Below are 20,633 nucleotides of genomic sequence, written 5' to 3' on the forward strand. Positions count from 1 at the left end.
GACATCTATTGCTCGTCTGTCCGTCCTGGAAGAGGGATCCCTCCTCAGTTGCTCTTCCTGAGGTTTCTACCGTTTTTTTTCCCCGTTAAAGGGGTTTTTTGGGGAGTTTTTCCTGATCAGCTGTGAGGGTCCAAAGGACAGAGGGATGTCGTATGCTGTAAAGCCCTGTGAGGCAAATTGTGATTTGTGATATTGGGCTTTATAAATAAAATTGATTGATTGATTGATTGATATTATATAGCATAAAGGGTTAAAATATAAAACTGAACTAAAAGTGAAACTACCTTTACTCTTTAAAGCCAGACTCCACTTCTGAGGTTTTTTAGTGATGCATTTGTTTGTGAGGTAATGATCATATGACTGGATACAGGAGACTTGGATTAAACCACTCGAGATGTGTGAGAGTTTCTAAACAGATGTTTTGATACACTTTTGCCGTTTTTAAATGTGGACCTCAATCAATAAATCAGTTCGGTGCATTTTCTTCAACGTAACACGTCATGATTAACTGATGTACAAAGGGTCATTTAGTGGGTGAGGAAATACTTTGAATAATAAAACCATAAACCGTGAACATGAAGAGTTGAATATGTTTTTATTTCCTGATAGTGAAACAGCTACAGCAGAAGGTAAAGATCAGTTACAGCTCAGATTACAGCAAGAGGTCGACTGATTCACTACATCGTCTAGTGTTCAGCTTCAGATTTAACTACAGTGTTGAAAATAAAAATATTCCCTGTTAGTGGGAGAGGGTGAAAGAGTCTGAAGAATCAGTTTGGACTCTGAAAACTAAAGGTGGACATTTAAGTTTGACATGTTAGAGACAACTAGACAGGTAATATTAATCGACACTAAATAGACTAATGCTGCGTTCTACCTGCTCTATGTGCTGTTTGCAAAATACTGGACACAACACTAGAGATGTTCTCATGATTTAATTCTACATGTTCAGTTAAAATCTAGGATTTATTATTTTACTTGGCGCTGCTTTCGCATATCAGCAAAAATGTAATGACAAATTTCAATGTTTTTGCCACTATCAGTGGATTCGCTAAACTTTAAAATGCAAACTTGCATCACACATTCAAACCGTCTCAACAGTGTCGAACTCTAGGGAATAGAAAGCTGGAAAATTGGGGTTGTTTCTGTGTCAGCACTCTGTGTTATATTAGCCTGCATCTCACAAAGAGATCAGCTTTGTCTTCTGTTCCCTTCACTAGACTGTGCGTATTGTGCCGTTAGCATAGCTAGCTTACAAAACCTTCCTCCAAAATACGACCGCAGACAACAGACAACTTATGTGGTCGTTGGCGTTGGAGAACTTGCTGAGGTTGCTAGCTGCTAACTGGTAGAAAGCGTGTTGGCAGAACATGAACAAGACAACCTCCTGTTTTGACCATCAGTTGTTATGTGTTAAGTTCTTTTCACTGAGCGGGAGATCTAAACAGAAATCCTGAAATCTCTGACTCAGAAATAACTAAACTTGGCTGACATGAATGTTATTTTTCAGTTAGCGGCTTGTAACTAAAGGTCACAACATTTAAATTCATTGAAATCAGTTAATTCCAGTGGAACCTTTTTCGTAATTACGCTTTGCCACTTCCTGGTGTGACCGGGCCTTTTCAGTTGGGAGCGCATCATTAGCTTGTAGCAAGCCATGCTAAACAGCATGTTAGCGGTTAGCTACAGTCACTTGTGGTGTATTTACCATCAAACCTCGCACGGACTATTTTAAAAACATGCAAATGAATTGGTCAGTTTCTGGTTTGATGGGCACTAAATCTACAGAACTAAAGCACAAACACATTTAATTCACAATTACAGCTGGCTTAATGTAAATAAATATTTCCATCCTCTCCTGATTAAAAGTCCACTTCAGTCATCAGTCGACCTCTGAGTGCATATGATTTACACATTTGGTTTGTTGTTGTTACGAGGTTTTACAGCAAATATTCAGACTCTGATTGTTCATCAACACAACATTTGAGACAAATCAACATGAGACAGACGACTGAGCTAAAAGGTCTTCACAGGCCCGCTTGGTTCCTACAAACATAAGGAGTTTTTGGACCAAAGGAACATTGTCATAGTTTTAAGAATGCTGCTTTTTATTGTGTCTGCACTGCAAGAACTAAGAGCAACTGTGGTTCTTAGAACGCTGTTTTGAGGGACTTATTTCCTCCAGACACAAGAGGAACCTTGAGCCACGAAAGTTAAAAGGTGATTGATCCAGAGGTTTACACTGATTCGCTGAACATGAGCCAATGCAGCATTCCGTCCGCCATTTTTTAAAGACCGGTTTGTCATACAAACTTCACAAAACAAAAGCTTGCAACAAAAACTTGAATTACTGCCTCACGATTGAATGCCTCAGCGAAACAGACAAGTTGCACTTACAATTTACATCTGTGAAGTTGATATCGCCTTGTCATTTTATCATGTTAGACGTGTGTGAAATTTTTTAAGGTCACAGTGACCTTCGACCACCGAATTCAAATCAGACAGTTCTTGAGTCCAAGTGGACATTGTGCCAAATTTGAGGAAATTCCCTCAAGGCCTAATTGAAATAGTGCAATCAAAGGAATAAGATGGATGCAAGGTCACAGTGACCATGACCTTTGACCTTCAGCCATCAAATTCTAATCAGTTCATCGTTGAGTCCAAGTGGACGTTTGTGCCAGTTCTCTCAAGATGGTCATTAGTTATCGCTTGTGTTCACGAGAATTAGACGGATACAAGGTCACAGTGACCTATGAGAACCAAAATCTAGTCAGTTCAATCTTAAGTCCAAGTGGATGTTTCTGCCAAATTTGAAGAAATTCCCACAAGGCATCCTCGTGACTCACGGGAATGGGACGGATGAACAACCTGAAATCTTAATGCCTCCGGCTGTCGTGGAATAAAATGAGGACAAAAGGGCCGATGGTGAAGTCCAGGCTTTACTGAGCACAGATGCGACGGGTGACATACGATGAGACTTTATCATCAAAGTGTAAGTTGCTATATCAACCGCCGGCCTGTATACATAACTTAGGAGTTCCTTTTGGCGGTGTGAATGCAAACCTAAAAAAGCCCTCCAAGGAATGTAGTTCTCACGGAAGCTCCCCAGAAGGCAGGTCTTCTCAGGGAGTCCTCAGAGCTGTTTGGTCCAAAAACGCCTACAGTCGGTCTAACCAGGTCTCTAAAGGTGTTGTAGTGTTGTTATAGTGTATATTAGTGATGCATGAAGCAGCTAGTGTTGGTGTTCTCTCTCAGGTCAGGTCGGGTCCACCACATTCAGGTCTAACTATCCTCCAACTCCAATTCACATAAGACCAGTTCTGACTGTCCCTTTTGGATCCAGTCTGTGTTCTGGTACTTCTGATTGGATCCAAGACTTTGGACCGGCGAAGACCTCTGAGTTAAGTTACAACTGTCGGAGACAGACAGACAGCTACATCATCAAACCCCAGCTGGTATTTGGTCAGATTAGAATCAAAAGAAAGCTGACTGGTTGGCGTCTTGGAGCACCGTGAGCTGCTACTGGTTCCCTCCTCCATCAGTTTGAGTCCAGCTCGACGTCAGCAGAAGGGAAACAGAATTGTTTGTCAACAAACAATACGCAAACAAACAAACAAACATTTACAGTCTGACAGTCCAGTGTTAATACTCAACTTCCTGTCCGGTTCATCTCTGGGTCAAAGTTAAAATGATTTCTACTTATATGGAGCTCTGTCGCTGTTTTGGAAAATAATCACATTATTTCAAATCTATTAAATTTGTGTTTCCTAAAAGCAAATAACATGCTGATGATTTAGAGCTTCTAGTGGAACTAAAAACGTCTAATTTGTCCTGACGTTGGAACTAGATAAACGGGTTTGAAAAGGCTTCATCCTCTTGAAAGAAGGAATGAGATCAGGACATTTTATGATCTGAAAGTATCTGTGGACCAAACTGACATCACCATTCTGAGGCTAAATGGAGAACATGCTACTTATTAGGGATGCACGATATTGTTTTTTTGCCGATATCCGTTACGGTGATACATAACAACTTATTTGGCTGATAACTGATCCATTTCTCCCCCCCAACTAATTTTCTTCTATCATGACAGCCCACCAGCAGATGGAGACATGAAATACAATACTTTTCAAAGTATGTAATATCCATTCGTTGCGCAAAACAAAAAAAGTACGTTGGCCAATTCTCATTTTAAAGCCCACACTGATTACGTATCAATATTAATCGTGCATTGCTATTTACTGTAAGTAACAGAAGGGAAGAATATAGAAAAATGAAATTACAGATGATGTTGCTACATGTGGATTGTAAAAACTGATCCTGTGGACACAGTGAGCAGCGGCTACAGGTATGGCTAACATCAGAGGCTACGACATGCTTAGAGCTGTGAATGCTTAAAATTCAAAACCTACAAAGATCCAGAAATGGTTGAATATCAACACTGGACTTTACAGTGCAGCTTCCTTCAACAAAACAACAATCGACAAAACTTCAAATCAATAATATCAACCTTCCACTAACACAATATAAATTCCTAACTGGATTTTGTGTGAAATGTGAGGTTGATTCATTTATACACAATCAGTTTAGCTTTTTGGATTCAAAAGACAATATTTGTAGTTTTGTGGGTAAAATTTAAAAACTATGTGGCCATAAGTCCAAACCTTTTGTTGCAGCGAATCCAACATTTTTGGCTTCAGACTCCCTAAAACAAGGCTATGTCTTTTTACAACCTCTTGTCACAGGTTGCATATGTCAATTGGTTGTGAAATGTTAAGATCAGATTTAGATTTTACTATAATTTCTCAGACATATCCAACAATGTACAGTCTGTGAGCCCGTACTTATAAATGTAACCCTTTTCCACCAACATCAAACAGGTTCCGTTGCGACAGTTGCACCTAATTTTGAACCATTTGGACCATTTTGACCAAAAATAATTTGGTGTGGAACCTGAAAAGCTGTTTCCAAGCTGGATCAAAAAAAAAATAAATAAAAAGAAAGAAAAAGCAGGTTTTCCTTGACCTGAAGAGCAAGCCGTGAGTACTTCTGTGGAAGCTCGCAGGTAATCAATGCCATCTTGCTACTGTAAGTTATTTTGCTGAATGCACTTTAGCGAGGTGCTCTGAGAAATTTTTGCATTGGGGTTTGGGGTCAGCGGTTCAGAAAAAACGGTGCCAAAAAATACGCCCCATTTATTTTCAACGTTCGACCTGGACACGTGTCGGTGCTCCTAAATACACCACCCCACGGCTCTTCACGCCACTGTCTTATTTCCAGCCTTGCCTCCCCGAATTAGATGCCTTTTCTCCCACTCACTCTCTGCTTGTACATAGTCCTGTAGCAGCTCTTTTTCGAGACTCGTAAAAAACGAGAAATATCTCGAGTTGAACGACCCACAATCCCGTGATTATAATGACAATGGGCAAAAAGATACTGGCGAGTCATAGCTCTGAAGATTGTGTCTTCAGGTGAGAAATGAAGTTTAATTAGGTTCTGTCCAAACATGATTTTAAGCCAGTGCATAGGTGAAGGAAGTACAGATCTTTCAGTAAACGTAGTAATAAGTTTTCATGGTCATCTATTGATGAGCTGCGGAGCAATGTGTCCAGTTTGTGCGTCACATGACACGCATCAAGTGTGTTTTCAGCTTTACTATAGGCGCAACCTTAAGTACCTCTGGTACACCACTGCAGTTTACCTCCAATGTGCAATGCCCTTCAGTGATAACCCATCCTTAATTTCAATAGTTACACTCAAACCCTGTGAAAAGTGGATTGTTTTGCTAGATAGCACCAAGGTTCCAAGAATATTTAACAGAACAGGTTCAACAACCAGAGCTGATTTGGTGGAAAAGGGACAACAGTGGAGCTCTGAGCTTAGTGCCAACAATGACAATGCCAACACACAAATGTTTAGCTTCAAGATACAGTATGCTCCATGTTATTTTGATATTTTGCTGTGTGTGAATCTTGTTTGATTTGTGGAAGGTTCAGATGATTAACTTGAAGTTTTACAAAACACAATAAACCTGACAGACAATTTCAGAACACCACGTCACACTGTGAGTAAACTCAAGTTACAGCTACGACTTTAGCTCATTCTGAAGTGAGAACATCTGCACAGTTTCAGTGAAACGTTGGTGTTAAAGCTGTACTTTTTCAGATGATTTACTTTGAGTTCTGTTTGCTCAGTTCATTTGCATATCGAGCAGAAATGGAAGATTAAAAACATTCACGCGTGTGCTCTTCAGCACGACCAGCTTGACTGACACAAAATCGTCTCAACTAAAACTAAAATTTGAGATTTTTCATAGTTTATTTCTTTCTAGATTGCTGGGAATTAAAACGTGTAAAAATATAGTTTCAGTTACGATCGAGCTCAGGTCTTCCTGAGAAACGATGGAAACATGAAGATTCAGAGACAAATCTAATGGAGCTGTTTGAGAAGCAGAAAGTAAATGAACTCTTGACAAATGATGACTGAGAGGAAAGTTCAACCATGGAAACTAAATCTCCAGTCAGCCTTATTTTTCCTCACAAGTACTGACCATGTGAAGGGGATTTACTTTCTACTTTTCATGAATGAGAATCAACCTCTGACCCCTAATGAACACAATGACCCTTGGAATGACTGGCAGGTGTCTGGCATCTTTAAAACATGCAACAGATAATTCCAAATTCCAAATAAGTTTTTAAAATAATCAAAACTATTCAAAAAGTGCAAAGAAGCTAACATTTCTGTAACAACATCTACTTACATGCTAAATAAATAAAGATGACTCAGCCTGTAGGGCAGCACTGAGTCAAAACATTCACAAGACAGACAAGTCTGAGATAATAGTAACAAAGTCTCGAGTTCGGACTCAAGACCAGACTTGAGTACTACAACACTACCAAATAATATGGAGAAATACAACAAACATAACAAATAAAAATCAATCCAGTCAGTCAAGTCCAAACAGGGGTCGGGCTCACGTCAAGATCGCAATAACAGATGAGAATAACTGGTGGCCAGAATGTAGACAAGTCAGAGTCAAAACACAGACTACGGAGAAAACAGCGAAATGAAACAATCACCAAGACCATGACGAGTCCGAGATAAAGGAAAAACTCATCTCGACTGAGATGAGATGTTTGAAAATAAAATCACAAACACAGAAGGAAATATAGACATTTAAATCTAATCTAGAGTGGTTTTGTGAACAAGTCAAAGCCGAGTCCAAACGGGGTCGAGTCCGTGTCAAAACCCCCGACAGCTGACTGACGGCAGCGTCGCCTACACTGAGAAAACATCTGGGGTCTCATTTATAAAACAGTACATAGAATTCAGAGTGAAATTGTTCAAGTGCGTGGGTGAGTCCGACAGTGTGCAATGTAAATCCCAAATCACCGTGGAATCGTCCGCACGTGATCAATGCAAAGCACCTCATGAATGCTGTTGCATAGAAATAAGTGTGCCAATCAGAAGTTACCTGTGGTGAGTCACAGCTAAAACGGTGTTATGGCAGTATTTATGCAATTACAGCAATCAGACTGATTGTTTCAAACCTTGCCAAAATGATCGCGACAGTCAGTGGTGTCCCTCACCCTGGGATATCATTTAAAGATGGAAGCTTACTAGGGTTGTACAGGACTCAGGATTATGTCAGTCGAACTGGATCTGGCTGTTCAATACAAATATTTGACTATTTGTTTCTTTTTTTCCAAATAGAGTTTGACAGTTTGAATGGGGTTCAGCAGAACGTTCAAGGTGAGAGCTGTGCTAACGTGCAACAACAGTTTTTGCTGGCACTTGATATCAAAGAATACTAGAGACTACATCATGTTACACTGCTGTGAGCTGTAAATTCACCATTTGTAGCAGAAGGCTGAAGATAACGTTACCTTGGAGCCTGAGCGGGCAAAGCCTCTCTTCCTCCAGGCAGCTGCCTCTGTGTCTGCAGCTGCCCGTACTAAAAAGCGGTGTGAAAACGGGGAGCACTCACTCTGCAGCTGATTCTGGGGATCAAAACTTCCTGAAGACAAAAAAAAAAAAACAACAACTGCTCAATATGAAAGAATCTCAGCCGACTAAGGGGTTTCCGACTGATGTTTTGGACCTCTGACCTGTCATGGTAAACTTTGCCTTAGGACCTAAAATAAGAATATGGAGTGTAATGATTGTGCGAGAGTTGTCTCCGTCATTATTTCCAGACTTTGCTAATTTACACAATCCATATGTTCAGGTGGTAAATATGTACACGAAGTGCCTGGAGTGTCGGCGTCATACAGTCGGCCCTCTCCTCTGCACTCTGGGCAAATGAGATGGTGAGACAGATATTGATATTGACAAGATATTGAGTGAAATTTTATTTGAGATTTGGTTCGGCTATTTTCTTACAACTAAAACGTGCTTATGGAAAAGTTATGGATCACTTTCCTATCGAGTTTAATCACAACTTTTCAAAGTGGTGCAGCCTCTTCAGGCCACGTTTTGCATGTTCGCAACGGTTATAAATGAGACCCCTGGACTTGGTCAAGACAAAAGTCTGTAACACGTAAGGTGGCTGACATGACGGCAACACCAAGTCAAAACACCTATAACAAGCTCGAGTCAAAACGAGAGAGAGATGAGTCCAAGTCAAAACATCTGTGGCCCAAAACAAGTCTGAGATAACAGAAAAAGACTTCAGCTGACTCTACAGGCAGTGACACGCAGGGCGACACTTTGGGCAACACAGAAACAAGTCTGTGTTGTTTGTTTACATGTTATGTAACTGTTACAGGCAGCATTTGTAACCTCAACGGTAACAAGATCATCCAGTCACGATCTGAGGATTGTTGGTAAAAAAAATATTATCAAAGAGGGCAGGACTGGAGTTCAATATTAAAAACAAACCAGGTGCCAGACACCCATCAATCATTCAACACCAACAGTGTCACCCAGAACAAAATGTGAGGGTGAAGCTTTACTCTCCAGATCCATCATTTCCTGATTATTTCTTTAAAACCGGTGCTAGTTTCCAAGGAATATATTTTAAGCTGTTCAGGACATTTTAAGGAGACTACACCTCACGTCCTGTCTGTGAGGAAATCATTTCGGACTGTCAGACCAAGAAAGTAAAGCTTTGTCTCCTTCCCTACTACTTATCTTTGTAACAGTAACAGCACAACTCTGTATATCTGTCAAGTCTCCTGGTGAAGGATGTGCTGAGTGTCACATGACTACAACAGTGATGTAGGCCATGGCTGGAAACAGAAAGATGACTCCAGTGTCTGACGGGGAATAATGGGGGTGTGGACCTATATTGCACAGGGGTTGTTGAGCTCCTCAAACACCGTGGGTTCTTCGATGCCTCGTGCAAACAGCTTGATCAACTGGCAGTGCGCTCTGAGGAAAAACAAAAGGCGTTTGTTGTAAGAGAAATGAAGTCAAGGCTGAAATAATACTTCAATAATGTATTTGTATATCAGTTACTCACCATGTTACCTTTAACTCATGGAGAAAACTTTATTTTCTTGAATGCATCCACGGTGGACAGAGAATCCAAAAAGGCGACATTCTTCAATAACTAAAGTTAATATGGACTGCATTTAACAACAGCAAACCTACAGGTGCAATTCCAAAAAAAACTGAATGCAATGATATCTATATTCAACTGAATACAGTACAAAGACAAGATATATAATGTTCAAGCTGAAAAAGGTATTTTTTTTTGTAAATCTACACTCATTCTGAATTTGATGCCGCAACACGTAATAATAAAAATGGACATCACCTTTTCCTTTACCAACTCTCAGTCAGTGTTTGGGAACTGAGGACACTGCAGAAGTTTTTCTTGTCTGATATCCGACTTCAGTGTCTCAACAGTCCGGGGTCGACGCTTCATAATGTTCCACACATGTTCGGTGGGAGACAGGTGTGGACTGCAGGCGGGTCAGTCTGGTACCTGCACTCTGTCACTACGAAGCCACGCTGTTGGAACACGTCACAATGTGTCTCATTGTCTCGCTGGAATAAGACGCGACATTCCTGAAAAAGATGTTGTCCGGATGGCAGCATATGTTGCTCCAAAACCTGTGTGTACTTTTCAGCATTCATGGAGCCTTCACAGATGTGAAGTTACCCATGATGCACCTCTCCATCCCATCACAGATGCTGGCTTTGAACTTTGAGCTGGTAACAATCTGGATGGTCCCGGAGGACAGGATGTCCACGATGGACTGGTCAGACCACTTTGTGTCAGTCAATCTCAGATGAGCTGAGGTGCAGAGAAGTGTTTCTGGATGTTGTTGACATCGAGTTTTCACTTTGAATGGTAGAGTCTGAACTGTCATTTGTAGATGCAGCGATGAACTGTGTTTCCTGATAATGGTTTTCCAGTGCTGAGGGATCAGAGCTCACGAGCATTCAGTGCTGGTTTTCCGCCTCGCTGCTAGTGTGCAGAGCTTTCACCAGATTCTCTGAAACTTTTGATGATATTTTGGGTTTGTAGATGGTCCATCCATCCATCCATCTTCATCTGTTTATCCGGGGCCAGGTCACAGGGGCAGCAGGCAAAGCAAAACATCCCAGACGTCCCTCTCCTCAAAAACGCTTTCCAGCTCCTCCTGGGGGACCCCAAGGCGTTTTCAGGCCCTGATAATGGTTTTTCCAAAGTGTTCCCAAGCACAGGGATCGAAGGTCACGTGCATTCAATATTGGTTTTCAGCCTTGCGCCTTAGGTGCAGAGATTTCTCTGGATAGTCTGGATCTTTTGATGATATGGATTGTAGAGGATGAAATCCCTGAATTCCGTGCATATGTGTGTTGAGACCCGTTGTTCTTAAGCTGTTGGACTGTTTGACTACGCAGTTTTTCACAAAGTGACCGTCCTTGCTTGTGAACAACTGAGCCTTTTGGAGGATGCCCCTTTCATTCTTAATAATGATGGGGGACATTCAACAACTTTTCCTGTCTTTTGTTGCCCCTTTCCAAACGTGTCACAGGCATCAAATTCAATACAAATGTATGTTTTACTAAAACAATAAAGTGAATCAGTTTGACCAGTAAATATCTTGTCTCTGTACTGTTTTCAACTGAACATGTGTTTAAAGGAATTGCAAATCATTGTGTTCTGTTTTCATTGAAGTTTTACACAGTGTCCCAACTTTTTTGGAACTGGGGTTATATATCAAAGTAATCTGATAAAGTAAAAACTGTCACACAGCTCCTGCAGTATGATCCAAGTCTTAATTATCCAGTCGTACACTCGGTGCTACTCAAACACATGCGTTCACAATAAAACATTACCATTTAAAACACTTTCACTTGATCAGAATTTAAATGCAAACGCCTGTCCTGGTACGCTACTCAACCGAGAATGAGACTGTCTGTACTGATGTAACTTAAGTAGTAAAGTTTTAGTGAAAATACACTAGTTTGGGAAGTACTGAGCGTACAACTAGACAAATAAGACTCGGATTATACTGCACCAGTTATCTAAGAGTTAGTAAATGAATGCCTTGATATAGTTTTACTGTTGTTAAACGGGGTCTACGTTTTTACTTCAGTTCATTAAGAATGTTCCCCTTGCTTGGATTCTTTGTTCACTGTGGAGGCCTCAAGAAAAACAAAGTTTTCTTCATGTATTTAAAGTAACTAATATACAAATGGTCACTATGGATGACAATGGCAAAGTATGAGACTCCCAAAGGGTCGTGTTACCTGACGTCGATGGCCGTGTGGGTCAGAATCTCGCCGTCGCAGTTCCAGCTGCTGTAGGCGGGGGCGCAGCCGCAAGCCGGGTGGTCTCGGCAGATCTGGCTGAAGAGCTGGTGTTTGCCGTTCTCCCGCAGGTCCAGGTCTGAGTCGCTCTGGCAGTGACGCGGTGTGAAGCGGAAACGCCGAACCCGGTGGACCTCAACAAAGGTCAGGTCAAACTGTACAAGACAGATCAAGAAAAGAAGGATACAGTAAGGGAGGTTTGGAGGAAAGCAGGTGAAACTGTACCAGGTGTTTTGGATCTTTGGATGCAGTCTTTTTTATCATCATTATTTGTAGAGACCATAAACCAGAGTACTGATTTATTACCTGGTCGTCTTTGCTGGTGTGACGTAGGAGGTGTCTGAGGAAGTTGAAGCGGGAACATTTTCGGACAAGGATGAGGTCAGTGGTGCCATCAGCCAGGTGAGCTGCAGGTGAGAGGCCTTTGGGGCTGCGAGGACAAGCACAGCTCATACTGGCAGCGTTTATAGCCAGGAACTTCCCTCGGATTGTCCTCCACTCGCTGTCGTTTTCTAAAACAAATCCCATCCCAAAAGACAGATTTCAACTTTCATGCTGTTGCCAAACCTCCATCACTCAAGTGCGCACGTTTTAAATAGCTCGGCTTTAGAGGAATTCACTGATACATATACATCAGTGACTGCAGAGTTTTAGGAAATTAACCACAGGTAATCATGAATTCACTGGGTAGCATTTAATACCAACCAGATACTAGAATGAAGAGGAAAAACGAGAGGAGAAATCCATCTTAATATCATACAACATACTGAAAAGCTTTTAAGAGTTGAGGCTCAAAATGTATTCTAAGAAATGTGATTGACAGCTCCAGAATAGCTACTGTTCTTTCAATTGCAGGTTTGAAGGTCAGCAATGAACTTAAATTCTTAATTTTTAAGTCAACATGACAACTGGTCAAACTCTGTCTGCTGATAAAGATCATGGGATATGATTGACAGCTCCAGAGCAGCTATGAAATGGATATACGTTGAGGGAAGATTGTTTTGTCAACGTTCAGATGGTACTATACAGATCTTTTCATGTTAATGCCATTATTTTAGTTTCATGTGAACAGGACTATCCTGAGGTGTCCCCCAGGGCTCCATTCATGGATCACTTTTGTTTCCAAATACAGTGTAAAGGGTACAACAAGTTAATCCAACAGCTTTGTCTTTCTTTGTGTTTGAAGGAGTACTTTTTTTATCACGTCTGATGAAGCCAGACTTGCAGTTTCCATCTGCTTCCACTCTTTGTGACTGATGACTTTTTGTGTAAAAAAATTAAACTGGTTTGACAGGATATTTCAAATACAAGACAGTTCAGTACTCTTCTTATTAGCTGTATATTGTCCAGCAGGGTGGAAATTCATCTTCAGCTCATAAAACACAGGAGACGAACATGAAACAAAGCAGACGAGCAGTTAGTATAAAGAAACATATTGATATATTGATCGTATATTGATATTGATCGTTTTACAGATTAAATCAGTTCACGTCAGTGTCTGTCTGTGGTTTAATCTGTCACTTTGTCAAGATAAGAATATTGATGGCATTTGGGATAAAAGGAGGCTGAAGAAAAGATGGGAACTATCTACCAACATACTCTCTGCTTACTTCCTCGTCCTCTCTGTAGAGAGTTGGTGACTGAACCAGACAGGAAGGTGAAAAGTTAAAACACTTTAAGTACAGTTTTGCACCCTAGTTCAAAAATCTGCTGACTAACACCGAGGCCACTAAGTTTCCTAAGAAGACGATTTTGTTGGACTCACCGCTGTCTGATGCTTCATCCATCTCATACTTCTCAGCCTTCTCTGAAAGTAGCTGCCCGTTGTGCTGACAAACCACACAGCTGGAAATTAACAGACACACCAATATCATTTTAAATGTAACAGATCACCAGATCACAGCTCAACCAACAATTACACCTAAACTCATTGGTAAAATCACCTGAACCAAACCATTAACTCACCTTCACTCCATTCAAACAGTTTAAACTGATAAACTGAACCACTGGCTGACTGGAACCAGAGTATTTTAGTCTTTAGAACTGAAAAAACAAATTAAACACAATTTTGCATCTTTCACATCAATACAGCATCTCTCTTACCCAGATCGACACCTGGCGGTGTCCCGCGGAGTTCCCATGATGCCTCTGGCTGGGAGGTAGGACACTGTTCCTTCATAGTAATGATGAGTCAGAAACATCTTCACACCTGGAGGAGACAGAGCGTCATCAAGGTAAATACATGGGACAACCAAGGGTTACTCTGGTCGTCCATTTTTCATGCAGTACGAGTATCGCAACTACTTCTCGGCCCCTATGTATTTATGTCACTTCGAGTCCTTGCAGCCTCTCGCACTCAAGCAATTACGAGGTGACATCAGTTAAGTCTGTGAGGGTTCAAGGCTCAGGCTTTAAGGCAGAGATTGGAATAGGGCCAACAATTTGCAGAGCCTTTGCGTTTTATGCAAGACATGTGATGATGTAATTTTTGGCGTTTTTGAAAGCGGCTGCAGCTGATTTGGAACCTTCTTTTGAAGTACTATTTTCAAACTGTGTTGGCAAAGATGTCAAGACTCGGACATATTGATGCGACGCATTACATTTACATTTGTCCATCTCTAAGTGCAAGGACACGTTTCATTGCTCTGATTGGCCATAGGTCTATCCAACTGCGTCCTGAGGCATTCCGGTCTAGAGCAGATGATCACACCCCTTGGAAATCGAAAATGAACTGAAAGGTTCCAGACAAACTCGTGTTCACGATTTGGTCTGATGATGTCAGGCTAGTATGAAGTAGCATAAAATGGAAATACTCCATAAAAGTCAAACATCTGAACAGATGTTGTTTTCACACCTGAGAGGTCGTATCTGGCTGGTCCCATCCATCTCTTCCTCTCGCTGTCAGTTAGCACGTCGCCGTAGAAACCGTATCCCAGCAGGGAGACGGAGTATCGCAGGAAGGTGTTGTTGTGGTGAACTGAGCACACGTCCATCGGCTGAGAGTCTCCTGAACACACACAGACACATAGATAAACACACGCATGCACAGTCAACATACTGACCTGGAATCATTTTACCTTAGACTCAAAGCAGAGGTTTTAAAACACAATTAAGAAATAGACCTGCACCCAGAAAATCAAGTGTGTGTGTTGGAGTTGGCCTATTGTATTTTTGTATTATTCTAACTGTCTGATTTTATTTGCCTCATTACGATCCTGACACGTTTTCATCCTGGTTCTGCCACGTAAAGCACTTCGTTAATTTGTTTGGAAATATTCTATAAAAAATAAAGTCTATAATAATTATTGTTGTTGTTATTATTTCTACTTTTATTTGTATATTTTGTCCTCCAACAGGTGCAGGCTCAGAGCCTATTTTTCTGAACGAACACTAGATGGCAGCATGAGACTGTGGAAAGCCAAGTGATATGCATCAAGGCATTTTCATTACATCTGATGAGACTATGTTAGAACTGGATATGAATAAACTTCTGTATAATGTGGAATATAATTATGAGAATGATGAGTTACAGCGCCTCCTATTGTTACATTAGTACCTAATGTTGGCACTGGAGATCACATCTGAGATTGGTGTACCAAATTTAGAGAATGTACTGGTGAGAGAATGAGATCTTTTTTCCAAAATAGCAAAAATGACGCTGAATATTCAAATTCATAAAATCCTATTTGACTATGGATTCATCACCCTCCTTATATCAAACCATTTCTGTGGGGTCAAATAACCAAAGACTTTTCACATTCTTCATTAACAAATATTCTATTTATAATAAAAACGAGTCTCCTTGATTGAAATAATGGACCCGCCCTTTAAATATGTAGTGAGACCATGTGACTCACCCACTATGATGTGCAGTGCAGAGGTCACGGGGTCGTTGGTGCCCACAGTGGCGAAGCAGATACAGTCTGTTGAGCCTGAAACACACAAACAGGTTGCATGATTAATGTTCTGGTGAGGTGAAGAGCAGGACTGAAGGTTCTGACAGCATCAGATGTTGTGATTAATTTTTATAAATGTTGCCTGTTTACATACGAAAATGATAAAACTGCACATTTTACAACAACAACAACAACAACAACAACAACAACGACACTGCTGCACGGAACATCAGCAGCCATTAATTAACCAGGTGAGCTGCTGCGTCTTTACTGCTGCAGAGAGAATTAATGTCTCCCTGATGACTCTGTGTGTGTGTGTGTGTGTGTGTGTGTGTGTATTTATAGAGCACTTAAGCAGAACAACAGAAAACACAAAAGGACACAAACAAAAAGAACAAGCAGCTGAGAAACGAGGCCACAGTCAGTACCTGCATTTATACCCCGGTAACAGAGAATCCTGCTCTCTGATTGGTCCTCATCGTTCACCTCAAACATCACTCGTGTCAACATTGTACAACCTTCGCTCTAAATCAGAGCTCAAGCTATTTTTAACCCTCTGTTTGTCTGAATGTTTTATTAATAGTAACATAACTTTATTTATACATCATGTGGTGACAAGCTGAGAAACCAGTTCATAGTTCTGATGATGAGCTTTCACGCAGTATCTTGTTACTTCCTGTCTGTAGACCATGAAATAACATTTTCACTGATTTGTTTCAGTGATTTACAAACAAACAGACTTTGAATAAAAAAGGCACAAAAACGAGTTGGAATAAAATCTCTTTACATGTGTTATGGTTTTATTTCTCACATTTTTTCTGCTGTATTTGTGTATCAATAGTAAAAATAGATTATTTACAACCTTGAACTCTTACAAAACAATATTTGATTGATTATTATTATAGATTTGTACATTTACAGGTGTCTGTCAGAGGGCTCAACCTTGAACCTAACGTAAAAGGTTATACCTAAAAATGTATGGGAAAGGTTCTACCCAGCGCGCGCCTAAGTTTGAACCATTCAGAGCATTTCGACCAAAACAAATTGTTTCGGTTGATGATGCATGCTTGATTACAATGGTTGTGATCGAAACTGCTGGGACACGTGGGCTGGTTCACTACATAGCACCAAAAGCCCTGAACAGAACCAGTTCAAGAACCAGAGCTAATCTGGTGGAAAGGGATTGAGGGAGGTTCTACAGAGAACCATTCTATTGTGTAAAGCTTCCACCCACAACTGCTCTGAGGGTACTCTCCAGGACCTTTCCACTTTCTAAGGGTGCTATCAAGAACCCATACAGGGATATTTCCTCTAGAACTCATCTGGGCGGGGAACTCTAAAGCCCAGTTCAGACCAAACATTCGCAACAAGCAGAGTTGAAACAGGCAGCTACTTGCAATTTAAAATGTTCTAATAACCTGCTGGTTGACAGGAAGTGACCACCATGAGACGGTGTATCATCTCTAGTCAACAACTCTCTGTGCTTCTAATCTGTAACGTTGACAGGAAGTGACCACCATGAGACGGCGTATCGTCTCTAGTCAACAACTCTCTGTGCTTCTGATCTGTAACGTTGACAGGAAGTGACCACCATGAGACGGCGTATCATCTCTAGTCAACAACTCTCTGTACTTCCGTTCAGATTTGCAGCATTTCAGACTTACTTTGTGGTTGAATATAATTTGTAACTTCTTAAAATCTGAATGAGGATAGTGATAGTGAGATACTGGCTACAATGATCAAACAAAACCAGCATCAGATAGACTGTAGAAATAAAATAAAATAAAAAAGAGCAGTATGTCAGATTGTCACGTCAGTGTTTCTGACCTGCAGGAATGATTCCAATACGAAGCGAGCAGGGAAACAGCGTTTCCTCCGGACAGTTTGGATCTACGCCACCGTCGATCTGCGTCCTCCAGATCAGCCCATGAATGATCTCACTGAACATGCCGTCCCCTCCGACACACACCACCCTGTGACATGTGAAACAGCAGGAGCTTAAAAAGTGAAACAAAACTGAGCGTCTGTTTAAACTGTAGTTCCATTACAGGGTGCGACAGCTTTTTGTTCACTTACAATAAAAAAAAAAAAAAAAAAATTCCTGACAGATGTGTTCTCTGTTGTGCTTTTATTTTGGCGGTTCATCTGTTTTAGCCATCCTGCAGATATTTGCTCTGTGTGATGTAATAATTCATTTGAACTCTGTCAGTGAAGGAACCAAACTCTCACCCGTCAAACTTCTTCAGCTCCGCCTCCGTCCTGAGGTGATCCCTTGCATAATTGGCGTACTCCGTCACTATGACAACAAACAAACAGAAACATTAGATGTAAAATCCCTGATACAGGAAGCCCGAGAACAAAAAGTGAGTGATACGGGACGTACCGATGACGTGCGTGGAGATGCCTGCCTGGGCGAACAGCGGGGCGACCTTCTGCTCGTAGATGCGTTTTCCCTGTTTCTTCCCGCCAAATGGGTTGATGTAGACCAGCAGGTGTTTTGGTCTGCTGGCTGTAAATAACAACAAAAAAATAACAACGATGATGATACCAACAGTCTCTGGCAACAATCACGTTAGTAAGTGTGTGTTAGTGAGTGCATGTTTGCATGAAGTCGTACTGATAGCTGCGAGCTGCTCTCTGATGCTGTTGACCCAGCATTGACACAGCGCCCCCTCTGGACACGTGAAGGTGACCTCAGCACACCGCCAGCGGTGTTGCTGACACCTCTCCACATACAACACTGAAAGACAACAGACACACACAGACACAAGCTACATTTTTATTTTATAACCACTTAATGATTCACTCGGGGCTAAATTCAGATCATGAACTGTTCTGATTGGCTGCTTCACATTGAAAACATTCAGCCTCTGAGCCAATAAAATGCTTTTATTGTGAAGGGACTATAGAAAAAGTCACCCAGGTTATCAGAATATTTCCAGAATATCCAGGAGTTATTCACATGTTGCTTCATTCAGGTAGTGATCCACAGTTAACACACGTGTGGTCACATGTTTGTGTTTACAGATCGGTTTACTGTATGTACAGGTGTCTTAACGAGTGTGTTTAGTGTGCTTCAAGTTTCTTATGTCCGCCATGTGGGGATCATGTGTTTCTTCATGTGTGTGCATGGGTGAGTATGTGTATCTCTCTGTCCGCAGCTAAACTACTGGACCTATCAGCCTAATATTTTGTGTGCACATTTATGACTGTAGGCTCAAGGACCTCTCGTGGATTCAGTGATTATAATTGTTGAATTATTTGTTTTACAGGCTGTTTTATATCGTCACATGATGCTGGCTCCTCACTTATCTTCACCAGCAGGTAGGGGTCGCAAATTTTCCGGAAATTGTCTTGGCTCAAAACAACAACTTTTAGTCCCTGTTTTTGTTGTCTTCAACGCCATCTTGATGGTAAAAAACACCAGGAGCATTTCAGAAGCGGAGTGTTTAACCTGCCCAAATTTGTCGACTTACAGATTTTGTTGATTTGGTCATTTTTCCTTGATATTTATGCTTCTACCAAAGTAAGTAATCAGGCTGTGTTGTTAATCTGTTCCTGGGTGTGATACCATGTTATGTTTCCTCATGCATGGACAAATATGTTTCCAGAAGGGTTCTTTTTTTTTTTTTTAACTGTGTTTCCATTTTTATTTGTCGCACTTGGTATGTTTTAATGAGTTTCGAGGTATGTTTCCTGGTGTTATACCCAATTTCAGCATCTGTGTATTGTGCTTCCAGGAGCATTTCCAGTTGTGTTTTCAAATGTATTTCCAGGTGTGTGTACAGATATTTCCAGAAGTTTTTTAACTGTATTTCCAGGTGTGTGTTCCTGTATTTTCTGTTTTCAGCTGTGTTTCCAGATATATTTTACTGTGTGATTCCAGATGTGTTTCAATCTGTTTCCAGGTGTGTTTTCATGTATATTTCCAGCTGCGTGTACAGATGTGTTTCCAAATGTTTTTGTTTGTTTGTTTTGTTTTTTTTTTTTACAGTACTTCCAGATGTTATTTTACTGTGCCTCCAGGCGTGCTTTCATGTTTATTTACAGGGGATTTGTTACTGTGTTTCCAGGTGTGTTTTCATGTATGTTTCCAGGTAAGCATACAGATGTGTTTCCAGATGTTATTGTACTGTTTGCAGGTGTGGTTATGATCTTTCCAGGTATGATTCTAGATGTGTTGTAATCTGTTGCCAGGTGTGTTTTCATGTATGTTTCCAGGTGCATGTACAGGCATGTCTCCAGATGTTTTGTTACTGTTTCTCCAGGTGTGCTTACTATTTTTCCAGGTGTATTTCCAGATGTTTTTCTCCTGTGCCTCCAGGTGTGCTTTCATGTATATTTCCAGGTGCGTGTACGGGCATGTTTCCAGATGTTATGTTACTGTGTTTCCAGATGTGTTTACCTGTGAAGGCCTGCCTGCAGTCCTTTCCTTCTCTCTCCTTGATCTTTTTCCAGCTGCCATCGTCTCTTCCTCTGCTGCTGTTTTCCTCCTCTTCCTCTCTGACAGAGATGATCTCTGACACTGACACACTGTGACACACACCTGCAAACACACACACACACACACACACACATACACCCACAGTTTGTTAGTTGTTTGAACGCCAGATTTTTCAGAGCCTCTCTACAGCACATGAATGCATCACAAGTTTCAAGTTTCATGTGATATTTTAAGAAATGAACTGAAACCTGAACTTGAACCAAACGAGAACAACACAAGAAGAAACGGTTCAGTGGGGATTGTGCAAGAGTTGTTTTTGGTTTTGAATGTCTGAACTGTAATCGTGGATGAGCCCAAGTGAAAGCAGAACTTTCAGGGTCTAAACCAGAAGAAATGAAATGTCATTTGAAATCAGGCTGACATTTTCCCTTCACACACCAGTCATGTTGCACTCACATTTTCCATCCATGTCAGTGAAAACATGGATGCTTCACACACAGAAGATCTATACAATCAGCACAGTTTCAAGATCAGAGTCACCAATT

The 20,633-nt window shown here is 41.0% G+C and overlaps 1 protein-coding gene across 1 annotated transcript in view; it reads right to left on the bottom strand.

Moving 5' to 3' along the window:
• Positions 1–578: 578 nt before the first annotated feature.
• LOC125887266 (ceramide kinase-like) overlaps positions 579–20,633 on the bottom strand; it is a 29,637-nt gene continuing 9,582 nt past the window's right edge. The window contains exons 2-13 of the mRNA XM_049573959.1: positions 20,050–20,190; positions 18,262–18,384; positions 18,028–18,153; positions 17,874–17,940; positions 17,472–17,617; positions 15,606–15,680; positions 14,603–14,755; positions 13,852–13,957; positions 13,514–13,593; positions 12,055–12,260; positions 11,689–11,903; positions 579–9,372 (exon numbers count right to left, since the gene is read on the bottom strand). Of these exons, the coding sequence (XP_049429916.1) occupies positions 9,285–9,372; positions 11,689–11,903; positions 12,055–12,260; positions 13,514–13,593; positions 13,852–13,957; positions 14,603–14,755; positions 15,606–15,680; positions 17,472–17,617; positions 17,874–17,940; positions 18,028–18,153; positions 18,262–18,384; positions 20,050–20,190 (1,526 nt within the window). The 3' untranslated portion in view covers positions 579–9,284. The remainder of the gene's footprint in view (positions 9,373–11,688; positions 11,904–12,054; positions 12,261–13,513; positions 13,594–13,851; positions 13,958–14,602; positions 14,756–15,605; positions 15,681–17,471; positions 17,618–17,873; positions 17,941–18,027; positions 18,154–18,261; positions 18,385–20,049; positions 20,191–20,633) is intronic.

This window comes from Epinephelus fuscoguttatus, linkage group LG4 (genome assembly GCF_011397635.1).
Source record: "Epinephelus fuscoguttatus linkage group LG4, E.fuscoguttatus.final_Chr_v1".
Classification (NCBI taxonomy): domain Eukaryota; kingdom Metazoa; phylum Chordata; class Actinopteri; order Perciformes; family Serranidae; genus Epinephelus; species Epinephelus fuscoguttatus.